Source organism: Amblyraja radiata, chromosome 19, assembly GCF_010909765.2.
Source record: "Amblyraja radiata isolate CabotCenter1 chromosome 19, sAmbRad1.1.pri, whole genome shotgun sequence".
Taxonomy (NCBI): domain Eukaryota; kingdom Metazoa; phylum Chordata; class Chondrichthyes; order Rajiformes; family Rajidae; genus Amblyraja; species Amblyraja radiata.
This window is the reverse complement of record NC_045974.1, coordinates 16154413-16171022: the sequence shown is the minus strand read 5'-3', so window position 1 is coordinate 16171022 and position 16610 is coordinate 16154413. Positions and strand designations below refer to the sequence as shown.

Below are 16610 nucleotides of genomic sequence, written 5' to 3'. Positions count from 1 at the left end.
CATCTTTGTTGCAACACAAAGCATTCCTGAAATATTAGAAAACTGGTGGCCACTGAAAGGAATTAATCGGAGAGATTAATTAGACACAAACTCCCACATCCTCAAAATTTGATGGGCGACAGCTGAGTGTTTGGACAAGTGGCTGGAAAGAAAATGAATGCATTGATGTCGACCTTCCACAGTTCTTTAGAATATACAATGGTTCGTGTAAATAAGGAACAAACCTAACCACCAATGGAGAGAGTTAACAGGGAATGTAGACCTATCAACTGGACAAAAACAGGGAGATAAATTACCACTTTGATAAGAAAAACAATGCAGTTGGGAACATTGGTAGAGAAACATGGGTGTGCTAATGCTCAAATACGATCATACCACGGGGAAAACTATTAACATTTGCTTTTATTGCAACCAGTTTGGAAGTTATTACCACAACACTGGTAAGATTATATCTGTATAGTTCTTAAATGGAATAAAACATTGGCTTCGAGTAAAGCAAAGCTTCTATAGGACTGACTTCTGGCATCAGAGGACCATGGCTTGAAGTATTTACTCCCTGGAGTTCAGAACAATGAGTAAATCAAAATTGTCAGAGAGAATAACAGGGAGGTAATACTGGGATTTTATTTTGTCTGGTTTGGGGGGGGGGGGGGGGGGGGGCGGGGGTGGAAAGAGGAGTGGGGGGGGGGGGGGGGGGGAAGGAGAGGTCATTGTGAGATTGTGGTGTCAGAATGTGAGTGGCAAATTTAAAGGCATAGCTTTATGATTTTGTGTTTCAGAGATCAGTAAATATTCAGTTTTTCAGTATGCCCACATTGGGATTAGATAGTTGCATTTAAAAAAAAAAATTAAACAAAATTGGGAAGGTAGACTAGAAAAAAAACAGCCATGATCTTGTTCAATAGCAAATGCAAATAAATGAATGCTCTGCTCCAGTTCCTATTCCTCTTGTTCTGAAGAAATGTAGTTAGAGATTAGGGCTGATTAAATCACTAAATCTGGAAATTCAGGAGCACATCCATTTAGGGGCATAGTGGGACAATGAAGACCATGATTACACATAGTACAAAATTAAAGGATACAATAATCAGAGGTTGTGAGTATCAAAAGTAACACCACTGAATAAACGGGTTCAAGGATGAGAGATAATCTGTTAAATGCTTTAAAATAAAGTATTTTCATAAGGTCAAGTCACATTTATTTATATAGCACATTTAAAAAAACAACTCTCGTTGGCCAAAGTGCTTTACATTTGTTATAAGAATAGCACAACAAAACAGACTACATGCATATATACATGTAGCCCTCATTCAGAGGACGTCAGGAAAGGTTTGGGAGAATAGATAAGTCTTTAGTCTTGACTTAAAAGAGTCGATGGAGGGGGCAGTTCTGATGGGAAGGGGGATGCTGTTCCACAGCCTAGGGGCTGCAACCGCAAAGGCGCGGTCGCCCCTGAGCTTATGCCTAGACCGTGGGATATTCAGCAACCCCAAGTCGGCCGATCTGAGGGGCCTGGAGGTGGAGTGGTGGGTGAGAAGAATTTTTATGTAGGTGGGGGCAAGCCCATTGAGGGCTTTGTAGACATGGAGGAGTATCTTGAAGTTTATACGGAACCGCACAGGGAGCCAGTGGAGAGGCCAGGATCGGGGTGATGTGGTCCCTTTTTCGGGTGCCCGTCAGGAGTCTCGCTGCGGCGTTTTGGACCAGTTGCAGGCGGGACAGGGAAGATTGGCTGATGCCAGTGTAAAGGGAGTTGCAGTAATCTAGGCGGGAGGAGATGAATGTGTGGATGAGGTAATGTGTGGATGTGGATAAGGTAGATAGGTAAACTGCAAAATGGCAGGAGTGTCCAAAAGTTAGAGCACAAAATTAAAAAAAACATTATTAAAGTCACTGGATTTCACAAGGAACTTAATTTCTAGTGAATGCTGAGCATATGAAGTTAACTACTCCTTTGAGTGGTTGAAACAGATAATCTGGGTGGATTTAAGGGAATCTCCAGCAGATAGAGACATAAGTGAGAGATATGAGAAGTGGAATCAAGTTCCAAGCATGACATCCAATTTAGGTTGTTAAGATGAATAATCTGTTTCTTCTGTAATTTTTCCCTTAGATCATAAATACTCAGTCCTGGGTTGATGGCCTGGCTCAAATTCCTTTGACCAGAACAATCTACCTGGAACAAATGTAATTCTTTATACCACATAGGACATCCACCCTAAGCCATGGATCTGTAATATTTCTGAAAGAGGGATCATTCATCACAGGAGTAATTTATTTGGAGCTCGAAGATAGTGTATTTCAGTGAAGTGAGGTGAAAGCCACCCCCCACCTGAACTACTGCTCTTCTCCCATGCAAATAATGGGAAATTTATAATCCTCTGCAATCTTTGCACATCCCCAAAGCAATCTTTGCACATCCCCTAAGCCTTACCACTCTTCACTTTATGTTCATGTTTCATGTATTTTTTGTTTTTTACGACTGTTGGCAAATTAATTTCCCTCCTGGGATAAATAAAGTTTTATCGTATCGTATAACAAATGCCCAACCTTAAGAATTATAGGACCACTCGGTCAACAAAAGTCTCATTATTTACAAGTGGCCAAGCACAACGTTATTTCAAGATACTGCCCCAAAGGCAATGCTTCCGAATCACATTTTAATGTTGTGGATATGAAGGCCCTGCAAAAGCTGAAGATAGACTTTGAGTTGTGGGAGAGACCAGATTCAAAACTCAAACTTTAGTTTTAGTAGGCTGAAATGTATACAAATTAATGGAATTAGGATTAAAATGCAAATCATTCCTCCAACAATGTCACGCCCATTAAGCCACATTTATGCATTCAGAAATGAAATTCTCACAATTATGTTTAAAATCACACTTTTGAAAACTCCTGCAGTCTTAACAGAACAAAACAACATCAGCAACAAAAATAGAGAATGCTGGAATTACTCAGCTTGTCAGACTGCATCTGTGAAGTGAAAAAATGTTACTATTTCAGGTCGATGACCTGTTGTCAAATGAACGCATCAGCTTTGGTAGTAATCTGACACAAAAGGAGAAACATGCCTTTAGAATTAATTATACTGCAAGCAGAGCATCGAGTTTATTATGTTATCTCCAATGCAAGCACTGAATCTATTGAATTGGTTGCACAATGATTTGTATTAGCAGGAACTTTATATCAATGTTGACTAGTCGGCATCATCTTAAGGCAATCTCATCCTAATTCTGCATCAAGACAGCAACAAGTCAGCTGTGCTAGCAGAGTAAGCCCTCTTAAGATACAACTGGCTCACCTGCAACTCTGCATGGGTGTAAACTTGGATTGGACCTCATTTTATAAAGTACATCTGCAAAATAAGTGCAGCAAAAATAAAGTTTGTATTGCCTTACCACATTTGCTGATCTTTGTTTAATCACAGCAATTTACAGATAATTGGAAATAAAATTAACAGTGCTTTGCCAAAACAGACATTATAGGGTGAAATAACCCCACAATAAGTAACTGTAAGCATTAGGCACACTGCCCTAAGATCAGTTATAATATTTAAATCTAACCATTCATTATGTTGTTCCAAGTCACATGCATGCTTTTACAGCGCTTCATCTTTTTACCCCCAATTCGTGGATTTGTGCATTTGACCGACATAAAGTACCTCAAGTAATAAAGTACCAAGTATGTCCCCCCACATCCACCGGTATACTGCCAAAAAGGTACATACCTGATGTGAAAAGACTCTGTGGTTCTGGTGCTGTTGGCCAGTCGTGTGTTGATGGCGATGAAGTGGGATATAGCAGGCTGTTGGGGAGAGGGTTGGGGTGTCTGAAGTTACTGTTATCTGAAAAGAGGGACTGGGATTCTGCTGCAGCGCCTTCAAAAGGAGACCGCGCATTGTGATTGGATGAACTAATTGGGACAACTGGGTTGGGTTTTGTTAAACCTGGCGGTGGCGACGGTGTTTCACTTGGAGGGATCTGTAAACAGACAAGCGGAATATTAGTCTTTACAATACAGATGAGACACTCCATCAACTAAAGGGCTTCCAACCATGCTGGCACACCAAGCTTGAAATGCGTTGTACCCAACACCGAACCATTCATACCATAAGTGGAGATTTACTCAAGTTGAATTTAAAATAAATATTTTCCGATTTAAAAAAAAAGTCAATAAGCCTATTTTCTTCACAAAATGAGTTGGTCAATCCGTTCCACCATTCTAGTTCAATTAACTAATCACATTTCTTGTCGATTTCAAATGATGAGTGAAATCAAGTTACAATTTCTGTCATTGAGAAACCATTCGTTCAATCCTTAAATGGTCAAGTTGTCATTTTGATTGTTCCCACTTCAGATTCAGATTCAGAAAACTTTATTGTCTGTCGTAACAGAAAATCTTCTTTGACGTGGCTCAACATACAACCAGGACAATGTACTGATAAGCAGTCATACAACACAGATTTCTGCGAGCACACAGTGTGTATAGATCTTAAAAGCAAGTATAAAGATTAAAAACTGTAAATATAGACAAGATAAAAGTTGTGGATACGTGTAAAGTGACAGTACGTCAGGGTTAATTTGTCCCTTGTTCATTTTTTATTTAAACTGTTTATGGCAATGGGTATGAATGAATTTTTGTGGATGTTTTTCTTGGATAGGGGGACTTTATATCGGCGGCCTGATGGCAGAAGTTGGAAGGACTTGTGCAGGGGGTGGGTGGGATCCTGTGTAATGAGGTTGGCTTTCCTTTTAACTGCCTGGGTGTGGAGTACTGATAATTGATTTTGAGTTTTGCCAGTTATTTTGCTTGCTTGATTAATGATCCGGGAAAGCTTTGATTTGTCTTTGACAGAGGTGAGGGTGAACCAGGATGTGATGTTAAAGGTGAGTACAGATTCTATAAGTGATCAACAAGTAATCAAGTTGCTCTGTGATTACTTGACAAGGGATTTTTAAAAAATGCAACCCCTTTGAATTTATCTTCAGGAGGGAAGTTCATGGGATCACAGAAATAGAATTGTAAACATTCCAATGACAACTACTTCCAAACCAACAATTTTTTTCATCTACAAAGAACTTGATGGTGTTTTCTTCCGCCAAAAGTATTGGGGAAACAACGCACATGATTCATTCATCAGATTCAGGTCACAATTCTTTAACAGTCAGAACAACATTTTGAGAGCATCGTCAACCTGCCACACAGGTGTTGAAAATTCACCAACAACAACAGCAACACCTATTAATAGATCTTAAATGCCAACTTGTCACTGTTGTTCACATTCCAATAATGGGTGCAGGATGCGATAGTGGGATAATATAGAACTAGTGTCAGGATGATCGATGTCTGCGTGCACTCGGTGGGCCTCAGTGTATCTCTAAATTAAAGCTAAACACTATGCCACCTTCATCAGTTAAAATGTCTTTTGACCAGTGGTCAACCATTGTGGCAAGGTTTTAAATTATTCTATCAAAGGACGAGGAAAACTGGCGCACAAGAACATTTCAATTGATCCAACCAAAATATTCTCATACATTTCACGATCAGAGCTAGAGTCAAGATTTAAAAAAAAAAAAAACAAACCTCCACCATTTGACTTTTCATGATGTAGTTAGGGAACATAGACATTTAATTTGCCTATTTGAAGGCACTGTAGTGGCCTGGATGAGGTCGGGGAGAAGGCCAGGCCACCAGGCAGGTTCAGAAGTAGTTTAATGAATCATGGCAAACACACAGAACACCCACGAGCAGGCACCCGGGAAACCCCGTGGGCAGAAAATCGTCCCTGTCCCTCAAGAGGCGAGGGGGATGACCCAAAGAGTGGCCTAACCCCCAGGGACCGCCACAGCACCATCTGGGCAAATGAAGTGATTTTCCAATGCTTAGATTATACTGATCATTCACGGGACAGGCAATGAAGTGGGAGAAACAGTTAAATAATAAAGCACTTGCTTATGGTGAGGTAATTAATTAACTAGAAATATTTGATAGAAAATCCAAATATGACTTACCTGTTGTAAATTATCACCATTTCCTAAACTGAGTGCTTCAGGTGGTTTATCCACTGGCCTGCAAAACAAACAAATTGCGACAATTTGATCTCATTTGTCGGTGTACATGTGTGCTTAGTTTAAATAGCTTCTTTAAAAGAAACAAGAAAAAAGGGGCCAATGCTTACAGTGGACCCCACCAACACTTAAGGAAGCAAAATGACAGGTGTGGAAAAATACAAAATCAGCGGGAGTGTGTTATGCTCATGTTCTTTAAACAAGTTAAAACAGCAATAAACGACGAATAATGTGCCACTCAACTGTAATTTGGTTTGTAAAGTGCAAAAGTTGATAAATGGCATAAAGAGGGAAAGATTCCAGCAGCACCTTGCACTTCAGGTATTTGATTTTGTTTTAATTTTACTTCAATTACTTAACAATTTGCACTTAATACTTTTTGTTTTTAAGGTAAATAAATAGTGTGTTACTGATCATAATAAGCAAGCTGCAAGACTTGGATAGATGGAGACTGACCGGCTTTAATTCAAGTTTTTTTTATTGAAGAATTCATCCACATATATGAAGTATTCATGCAGGTTTTGCTCCTTTTCACACAAGTGGTGACCAACACAAAATAAATCTAATCTGAGGCTTAACAGAATATTCAGATAGTTACACCATATTTATTCTTCATATGCTTGCAGAAGGAAGCATTTACAACTTCTATTGACAATAGAGTAGAAGTCATGCTATTGGATCAGTTCCAAAGCAGTTCAATTCCATTCTCTATGATCAATACATTGATCGTTCAAGATTTCAAGAGGGTTTATTTGTCAAGTGCATATTTGTCATTTCAACCAGAACAATGCAGCAGTTCTGTAGGTGCATTAGATGCAACAACAATTTCTAAACGATGGGACAAAAACCAATGTGAATCAACCATGTTAGTGCAAAGTCCACAGTGGCTCACTGGTGGCGTAAGGTTATGTGAAGTATTCAAAGCTCTGTTCACAGATTATGCTGTCTAAAAGGAACAGTACATAAATGCACAATAATGCACAGGGTTTGTGATCCCAAAACAAAATCTTTTTTGCAACTCTTGGAGCAAAATCCATAACAAGGATGAGTGCAGGTGGGGAGAGGGGGACATCATAAGGCATGCAGTCTCAATGGATGAGTGAAAATTGTTTCAGGAGACTTCAGTTTTTCCATTGAGCTCATGAGGTATAGGTCCAAAGACATTGCCAGCTTCGCACCTCAATTAGATGGCTACGTTTCAAGTGGAAAATGTGTTTTGGAGACCGTGTCATGGAGTGCCACAGTAGCTCCAACCAAAATACTGTTCTTGGTCAATATTCAAATATGAACTTCATAGTAGGTGCGACTTCCTGGCTCCAAGAAACTGAAGAGAATTGATAGTTGGCCAGATTTGCTGTGATATCAGCCAAGAATGAAACCCAAGACATTCAAATTAGTGTAGCTTTCTCGCATAACCAACGAGCGATCGAGAAAATCTAACGTTTGGCAGAGAATCCTTACTCGTCAGAAGAAGGTGGTATTATTATCTGACAATATGTTGTTGGGAGCTCAAAATGATTCAGACTTGATGTAAAAGTTACACGTTATAGGAACAAGTCGTGAGAAAACAGATTATGACTATTTGATTAACGTTCTCCCAAACATATGCTGCACATAAAGCTGATTTGAACTCGTGGACTACTGGGCCTTGTCAAACAAAAAAACTATTATGTTGACCATCCATCATTCTGTAACAAAACGGCCACTGTGTAATCTTTGTGAAGACTTTTGAACTTGTCCTGAAATTAAAAATACTTCCATAAGCACTTGGCAAGCATTTAGGATATCCAGTAATGTTTCTTTGTATGTGCATGTTGGTCTGGTGAAAAAACCCATTTACAATATGAAGCCTGATGTCTGAAAGGTTATGATTATAAACCCAAAGGTACTATGTACTTCACTTCTCCCTACTTCTTCCTGGCATAGACTACCTGTGCTCCTGCAGCTCAATAATGGATGAATTGAATCCCCCATTGTGGCTATTGTCAGGTCACTGGCTGGTAAGGATACACAATGCCAACATTACATCTTTGACTGATCCCCTTTGGAAACCACTAAGTGAAAAGCATCTCTGTGATGCTGAAACTTATTGTTGTCAGTTTGGTAAATGTTCAGTATTTCTGCCGTTCTTCCCCCTTGCAGACCCCTACAATAAATTAATAAAGATTTTTTCACCAGACCAACATGCACATACAAAGGAACATAACTGGATATCCTAAATGCTTGCCAAGTGCTTATGGAAGTGTTTTTAATTTCAGGACAAGTTCAAAAGTCTTCAGGAAGATTACACAGTGTTTCTGGTTTTCAATCGAACAAACAAGAGGCCTGGTTGATGAGTGTCACAGAACAGGTCCCGCGAAACAATATTCACCCGTTTCATGGCGACTGTCCCTGGACTGGACATGCCAATTTAATCAGATTCACAAGGCTATTGTGGAAGAGTTGTAAAGATTGCACAACATGCCGAGTTATTCTTTCAGGTTAAAATTTTATACTGAGACAAACATCAAATTTAAGAAAATACAAAATGAACTGTATATCTCATCACGATTTAATGGATAGATAAAAAGAGACAAGGGTCATCTATCCATTCTCAAAGATTCAAGTCAATATTCCAAGATATGAAATTGTAAAACAAATTGATAATCTGATTAAGTTGTGCATGCATGCTGGACGCTACATAGATTTCACTGAATTAGCATTTCATTGAAATGCAAAAAAACTTAATGGGAAATCCATATATTGAGTTCTCCTTCTGTACGACCAGATTATCAACAGCAAGTCATTGGCTGGTTATTTGTTTTGTTTTTTGCTTATGTCATCATGCATCAAGTTTGCTGCACACAAATTCAATACAGCGTCGTAACCTTCTGCATCATAGCTGCTGTGGCTAATGCAAGAAAAATCATTCATCTCTCTTAGTGATTCAGTATTAATTTCAGGAGGGCAGAGGAAGTTTGGAATTTTCGCAACATGGCTGTCTTCATCATCAAATGTTACCATTGCTCTCAACTAATGGCTAACTGAGAAAGAGGGTGTCAAATACCACGACTCAAATCAGACACAAACTCGTGATCTCCTTCACAGCATTGATCCAGTGCCTGCACAATCCAAAGACGTGGATTACCTGTAGAAGGCATGTATCCACGTTGAAACATTGGATATGGCCAAAACTGTTCTAGCAAAATCCTCTAATGGCAGGACAATATTCAGCAACATCAAACCAAAATCCTCTACATAAAGACATTGACTATTCTAACAGTTCTCGCTGTTGGACCTCATTGCCGACATGCCTAAACCAGTCACTCAAAACAACCACTCTTCGCCAGGGACCAAAATGGAAATGAGCCACCAGGAGGAAACAAAAATAACTTTAAGGATGTTCACAAAATTTCCTTCCAAGAGCATAAACACATGGCAATCCCTGTCTGGCGAGTTCTCAAAATGGACTCAAAAACATCCAGGAAAGCACGAACAACTTACTTTTCCATGACAAGAGTCATGTGACCATATACAATAAATAGAAAGAGAGCACAACATTCTGAAGAGAGCCCCATCTGCTCCACCTATGAAAGAATCTGAAGATTAATCTACCTCAGAACCTCAAGAACTAGAGTGGAAACCAACCTTGACCCATGGGGACTGCTCAAGAAGAAAAAAAACAAGAAGTTAGAAGCACAGAATAAAACATGCCCATTGCATTCTAGAGCAAAATCTGCAGTTCAATGTCACTTTGTTTTGGAAAAATCTGCTTTAGTATATTGTAAAAAGTTGCCTCAGTTAATCTAAGAAATTATGTCTATATGCTGTCGACTTTCTTCAGTAAAAAAAACAAACAATTGCTTTGGTTTACACTAAAGTGCTTTACATTCTATAGAATTGGCTGAATAATCTGGTTCAAAAACAACTTCAATACATCTTTAGTGGTGTGTGAACCTGGTTCAGGAGCTACTCAAACAAATTTCCCTGAGAAAGATAACCTAATTTCTGTCTCAATGATGACCCAGGCTGAAAGCCATACTGTTAATCAAAAATCCTGACAAACTTAAAATGGACGATTCCTCGGATTTACAAAAGCTTAGGAATTGTCCACTTGGAAGATAGTAGCATGAGATTGTTTGTTATAGTCAAGTGTTTAATGCTTCCACTTCCACTTAGTGACTGGAATTACAAAAAAAAATTGCTATTATAATAGTATACTCCTCAGAGGAGTCTCATAGCTACACTTCCCATCACAAAAATGAATAAAACATCCACAGCAAAGTACAGCTAAAGTAAAACATATTTCTCAAAAATGCAATTTAATGTGGTCAATGCTCACAATACATTCAGGCTCCTTTCACAAGTGGCATGGAAAGAAATATTGTGGGCAGCAAGAGTAGTGCCAAAATTTCACAGCAGCTCATTATAACTGTAATAAAAATGCTCATGAGGTTTTTATGCGTACTTTCTCACATGAAATTCACTGCTAAGTGAATATACAAAATTGTAGAATTTAGCTTTTCTTTTAAAAACAGAACAAATTGGCCAGCAGCTGCAGTGAGGTATCAATTGAATTAGTGAGATGGTAAATGGAATTCATTCTAGATATGCATTTGGCCAAAGCAGGCTAAAAAAAAAAAAAATTTAGGCACAAAGAGATACAAAAAGTTTGTGATGTATGCAGATAGATTATTTGTAGAAACCAACATATAATCTAAATGGCTACTTTCATTAGCTGAGGAGTAGAACAGAGGTAGGGAGGCAATATCTGTACTGTGTGGAGCATGGATGATCACTACATGCAGCAAGCATATGACAGTTTTATGCATGAATACAGAGACTGCAGATGCTGGAATCAGGATCAATCTGTGGAGGAACTCAGTGGGTTGGCCAGCTTCTGTGAAGGGTTGAGGCCCTGCATCAAGACTGAGAACAGAGAGACAATAGGCAGTATAAAGGGGAGAGGAGGAGTGGCGAGTCAAAGGCGGGAAGGTGATAGATGAACCAAGGAGGAACGAGGGATGAAGGGCAGAAGGAGTCGGTTGGGGGGGGGGGGGTGGGGGAAAGAAGAAGGTGGAGACAAAGGCTGGAGGGCGACAAGTGGGATCAAAATAAGGAAGTTGATAATGGGAATCATTCATGGGAGGGGTGGGCAAATGGAACCACGTGGGGAAAGGGATCGGGTGTATGGATAAGAGAACAGAAAAGGGTGGGCCAAGTATGGATTGGAAAGGGGGGGGGGTGAAACGACCAGAATTGAGGCGATGGGTGTAATAGGCCTTTGTAGCCAGCTGTAGTTGAGACTGCAAAAAGGTGCCTCTTGTATATAGTCTCAATGGGCTGCTCTGTACTTATCAGGGGATTGTGCTTATGTATGGTGATGGTCTTGCTGAGATGTCTGCAAAACAAGTATTTCACTGTACCTTGATACACATGATAGTAAAGAAATCATTGAACCACAGTAGAGATTGAGAAATGGTTGGCATCCTTACAAACGACAGGATGGGAAGTGGTGCAGTCAGTCGGGTTTCAGTGAATTCAGTGGATAGTTTGCCTCCTGTGATGGAAACAGGTGTAGAAAATGGACAGAAGTGCTGCAATGGGTCCAAGTGAATTTGAGAGCATGGTGGTTGTAGGTAGCAAAATAATAACATTGACAAGTTTGACACAGTGTAGAAAAGCAACAACAATGCAGTTTTTGTAATAGAGAAATAGTTGGAGTGGAATCAAAGCATAGGAAGAGGGGCTGTTTCATGTAGCCAATGAAAAGACTGGCATAGCAGGGTCCCAGATGACTATCCATGACTACACCATTTATTAGTAGGAAGCGAGAGGAATCAAAAGAAAGATGTCCAGGGCAAGAACAAGTTTTGCCAGACAAATTAGAGAGTTGGTGGAGAGGAATTGGTTGGTTATTTGTTGCAGAAAGCAGAGGACTTGAAGAGATTCCTGATGAGGCATAGAAATGTATAAGCACTGGAGATCCACAGTAAAGATGAGGCAGTGGAAGGCAGGAGATCCAAAGTTGTTAAAATGATGGAGGATATGTACGGTGTCCTGGATGTAGGTGGGAAGTCTCTTTCATCATGTTGAAAGAATTTCCACGAGTTAACAAGTTTCCCGAGTACCTGCCGTCAGTGTTACGAGTTCCGCCATTCCCGCTACGTTAATTCTACGTGATTACCACGAGTTTGATTTGTTTTAAACTCGGGATCACTCGTGGGTGGACTCGCACCGTGAGACAGGGCCATGAATCTCCAAAACTAGGAGCTGGAAATTGGGATGCAATTAGCTTTCCTACCCCCCCCCCCCCCCCCCCCCCCCCCCCAACATATAAATAAAATGCACTAAAACATTATATTTTGTAAATGCTATGATTCCGTGAAACTAGACATTACGTAAACTTGGCAGCATATATATTTAAAGGCTTAAATAGTACAACATGAAAGGCATCTGCGTGGCTCATGCATCTCCCTAACATCAGAAAGTTATCAAACCATCCGAACGAAAGGACAGTTATTACTTCTATGTAATACAAGATGAGTGAAGTTGGAGGCATATCAGGAACATATCAATAGCGTGAAGGAAAGAAGAAATTGTGGCCAAATAAAAGCTGCCAGTTCTGGTACAGCCACTTGTACAAGATTTGCATCATACTGAAGTCTTCCCTGCAGATTTAGCACTTTGGTTGCACCTTGCTTATGGCAATAACAGGACAGTGAAGCTATAATTTAAGGTACAGCTGCACCTTCTGTATAGCATTGGTTTTCAATGAGACTTCATTGCACATCAAGCAGGGAAAAAACACCAGCTCAAAATAGGAAAGTACAGCACAGAAACAGGCCCTTTGGGCCCAGGTTTCACACCTGATGCTAAACTAATCTCCTCTGCCTGCACGTGATACACATTCCTCCATATTCATGTGCCCATCTAAAAGCTCTTAAACATCACTATGGTATCTGGCACCATTATCATCCACAGCCAAACGTTCTAGTCAATCACCACCCTCAGTGTGAAAATACGTGACCCGCATATATCCTGTAAACTTTATTTCCTTATCACCTTTAAGTTTTTACCTCGAATTTGACATTTGCACCCCAGGAAAAAGGTTCTGACAGTCCACCCTTTCTAGGCTCTGGGTATATAAAAGTATTTAATATACTTCTATCAGGTCTCCTCTCAATCGCTGGCATTCCAGAGAAAACAATCCACGTCTGTCCAACTTCTCCTTATAGATTGTGGCCAATTTGATCAGTCTGAAGAAGGGTTTCGGCCCGAAACGTCGCCTGTTTCCTTCGCTCCATAGATGCTGCTGCACCCGCTGAGTTTCTCCAGCAATTTTGTGTACCTTCTCCTTATAGATAATCTTCTCTAGTCCAAGCAGAATTCTGGTAAATATTCTCCAAAGCCTCCACATCCTTACTGTAACGGGGTGACCAGAACTGTACACAATACTCCAAATGCAGCACAACCAAAATCCTCTAAATTTGCATCATGACTTTGTGACTCTTGTACGGAATGCCCTGACAGATGAAAGAAAGTAGACCATATACCTTCTTTACCATGATCAACTTGTAGCGCCACTTTTTAGGGAGTTATGGGCTTAAACTTTAAAATCCCTCTGTACATCAATGGTCTTTCCATTAACTGCATACATACCCTTTACATTTGACCTCCCAAAGTGCAGCACCTCACGCTGCTCTGATTAAACTATCTGCCATTTTTCTGTCCATTTCTGTAGCAGAACTATACCCTGTGGCACACGTTAACAACATTCCACACAGTCCTTAACTTCAGCAACCTTGGTGTCGGCTGCTAACTTATGAACCAATCTAATTATATTTATGTCCAAGTTATTTATATTTACATCACAAACAGAGGTCCCAATACAGATCCCTGCAGAACCCCAATGGCCACAGTGATCCAGCCTGTGCAATCCCAACATTTCTCTTACTTTGTCCTTTCCAATTTGCTGTAACAAGTGGAAATCACAACATTGATGGAGAAAGGATGATGGTTCAGACAAAGTGCTTAGCCATAATTTGTGGTAAGGGGAGCAGAAATCAAGCAAGAACTATGGCCTAACAGAATCCACAACATGAATACAGCAGTATCAGTTATCTACAATACCAGTTGTCCCACCGCAAATTGGAGGAGCAGCACCTCATATTTCACTTGGACAGTTTACACCCCAGAGGTATGAACATTGACCTCCAATTTCAGGTAGTCCTTGCTTTCTCCCTCCTTCCCCTCCCCAGCTCTCCCACTGTCTCCACATCTTCCTTTCTTCTCCCACCCCCCCTACCCCCACATCAGTCTGAAGAAGGGTCTCAACCCGAAACGTCACCTATTCCTTCGCTCCATAGATGCTGCCTTACCCACAAAGTTTCTCCAGGATTTTTGTCTACCTTCGATTTTTCCAGCATCTGCAGTTCTTTCTTAAACAGTTGTCCATCATAATCAGGCTAATTATTTTAAAAAACAGATCAGACCAGTTTATAAATTTAAGAATCACAAAAAGGCACTTTTATGAGATAGTTTAGAGTAAAGTGATGTACTTAAGCTACAGTCAAGACTAAATTGGACCAAAGTATCCGAGCAGGAAAGGAAGGAATGCTTGTGGATTAACATAAATACAAAGAAAAAAAATGCAGGCCATTGCAACAGGCCAGTACTGTACTTACGCATCATACCTCTGCTGTGTAACTATTTTGTTCTTATTTTTGTCGACTGTGCTGGACGACTGGTGTAAAAAGTTGGGATTCATTTTATAAAGTTCTTGGAGCAGCTTCTGTTCATATTCTTGATGTTTCCCTGCCTGTAGAGGAAATTAAATGCAAATTAAGGAGTGCAAGGACAGTAAAATAGCACAAAGCACATGAGCATTTCATACCCATGACTAAGATAATGAGGTTGATCTCACTATAAAATTAATTACAATGGGGAGAATGGGTGTGGGGTGTGTGTGTGTGTGTGGGGGGGGGGGGGGGGGGGGGTTAGGTAAAGGATTTAACTCCCCACCCCAGAATGAAAGGATCATATCAAGATATCAATTGGAAGAGGAATAAGCTGTTTGACCTCAAAAAGTATTCACTCAGTTTAAACATAGAAACGTAGAAAATAGGCGCAGGAGTAGGCCATTCGGCCCTTCGAGCCTGCACCGCCATTCAATATGATCATGGCTGATCATCCAACTCAGTATCCTGTACCTGCCTTCTCTCCATACCCCCTGATCCCTTTAGCCACAAGGGCCACATCTAACTCCCTCTTAAATATAGCCAATGAACTGGCCTCAACTACCTTCTGTGGCAGAGAATTCCACAGATTCACCACTCTCTGTGTGAATTCCACAGATTCACCACTTTCTGTGTGTGAACTGATTTTCTAACCAAACTGCTTTCCACAGCACTCCAAAATCATCAAGAGCTGCTAAGTCTTCATTCCATCCACTTGATACATATGATAATTAAACTTTTCAATTGGCATTGTTAGTGAGGCTAGAATTTAATCGCTCATCACCCATTGACCTGAAGGTGGCAGCAGTGATCCACATTCTTAAATAGCTCCAAATAGTCAGTCCGATGTATGTTATAGCTCCAGAATTTGCTGGATAAAACCAATTACAGTGAACGAACAAGATGAGGTTTCTAAGTCAGGATGGAGTGAGACCTGATGGGCAACTTTTAGGTAGTGGCATTGCCATGGACTTGCTGTGATTTCCACTCGAGTTCATGGGGCTTGGGGATACTTCCCCAGACTTTACAAACTGTACACTCCATTCCTTAAGAGTCTCATATAGTTTGAGGGGCACTCAAGGTAAATGATGGCTACAATCCTGACAGTTGCCTTTCCCTTAATGGACAGGTTTGAGAGTTAGGTAGTCAATCACTTTGCAGAATATCCAACTTCCAAATAGCTTGCTTGGCTGCTCAGAGTTCATAATTGAGCCACAGGTAACATTAATTTATGAGGGTGGGGAATATAGCAAGAGTAAAGCAAGTGAATATCATCGATGGTGGCGACACTAATATAGTGCTCATAGTTACAGCCTGGGATTGGTAGGTCTAAATATTGCCTTGGTTATTACAAATTGTGTTATCAGAGTTTCAAATGTTAATGCAAAGCTCAGTAAACTTCATTTCAGATCTTGTAACCAAAAATATCTCAGTAATAACAAATTAGTTAAAGGCAGTATGTACTTAGTCACTGCCCTAACCAACTCATGTCATGCTGATCATATCAACCAATGACCACAATCATTTTCCTTGGTGCATTGTATGACTAGTTTTAACTGGGCTCTTGATCTTGTCTGTGGTCAAATGTTGCTTTCATGTTAAGGACATTCGCTCATTTCTGGAACCAAGCAAGTTGGTCATTATTGAGACCAAGGATATAATGAGGTCTGGAATAAAGTGATCTTGGTGGAATTGAAATCTTGGGCGAGTCTCATTTGGTAGTACAATTAACTACAATTCCCATTACTTTGGGAATAATCATATAGATTCATTACATTATTGATGATGGGCAATAAACACTGACCTTGCAGACATATCCACATCC

General features: G+C 40.2%; 1 protein-coding gene across 8 annotated transcripts in view; it reads right to left on the bottom strand.

The window, feature by feature from the left end:
• The window catches only part of cnot4 (CCR4-NOT transcription complex subunit 4), a 123470-nt gene that overhangs the window by 50131 nt on the left and 56729 nt on the right, over window positions 1–16610 (bottom strand). For 3 of the 8 annotated variants that reach the window (XM_033037745.1, XM_033037750.1, XM_033037746.1), the window contains exons 7-10: window positions 14735–14868; window positions 6012–6069; window positions 3728–3980; window positions 3302–3355 (exon numbers count right to left, since the gene is read on the bottom strand). In XM_033037745.1, the coding sequence (XP_032893636.1) occupies window positions 3302–3355; window positions 3728–3980; window positions 6012–6069; window positions 14735–14868 (499 nt within the window). The remainder of the gene's footprint in view (window positions 1–3301; window positions 3356–3727; window positions 3981–6011; window positions 6070–14734; window positions 14869–16610) is intronic. The other 5 variants (XM_033037751.1, XM_033037748.1, XM_033037752.1 and 2 more) reach the window with 3 other exon arrangements.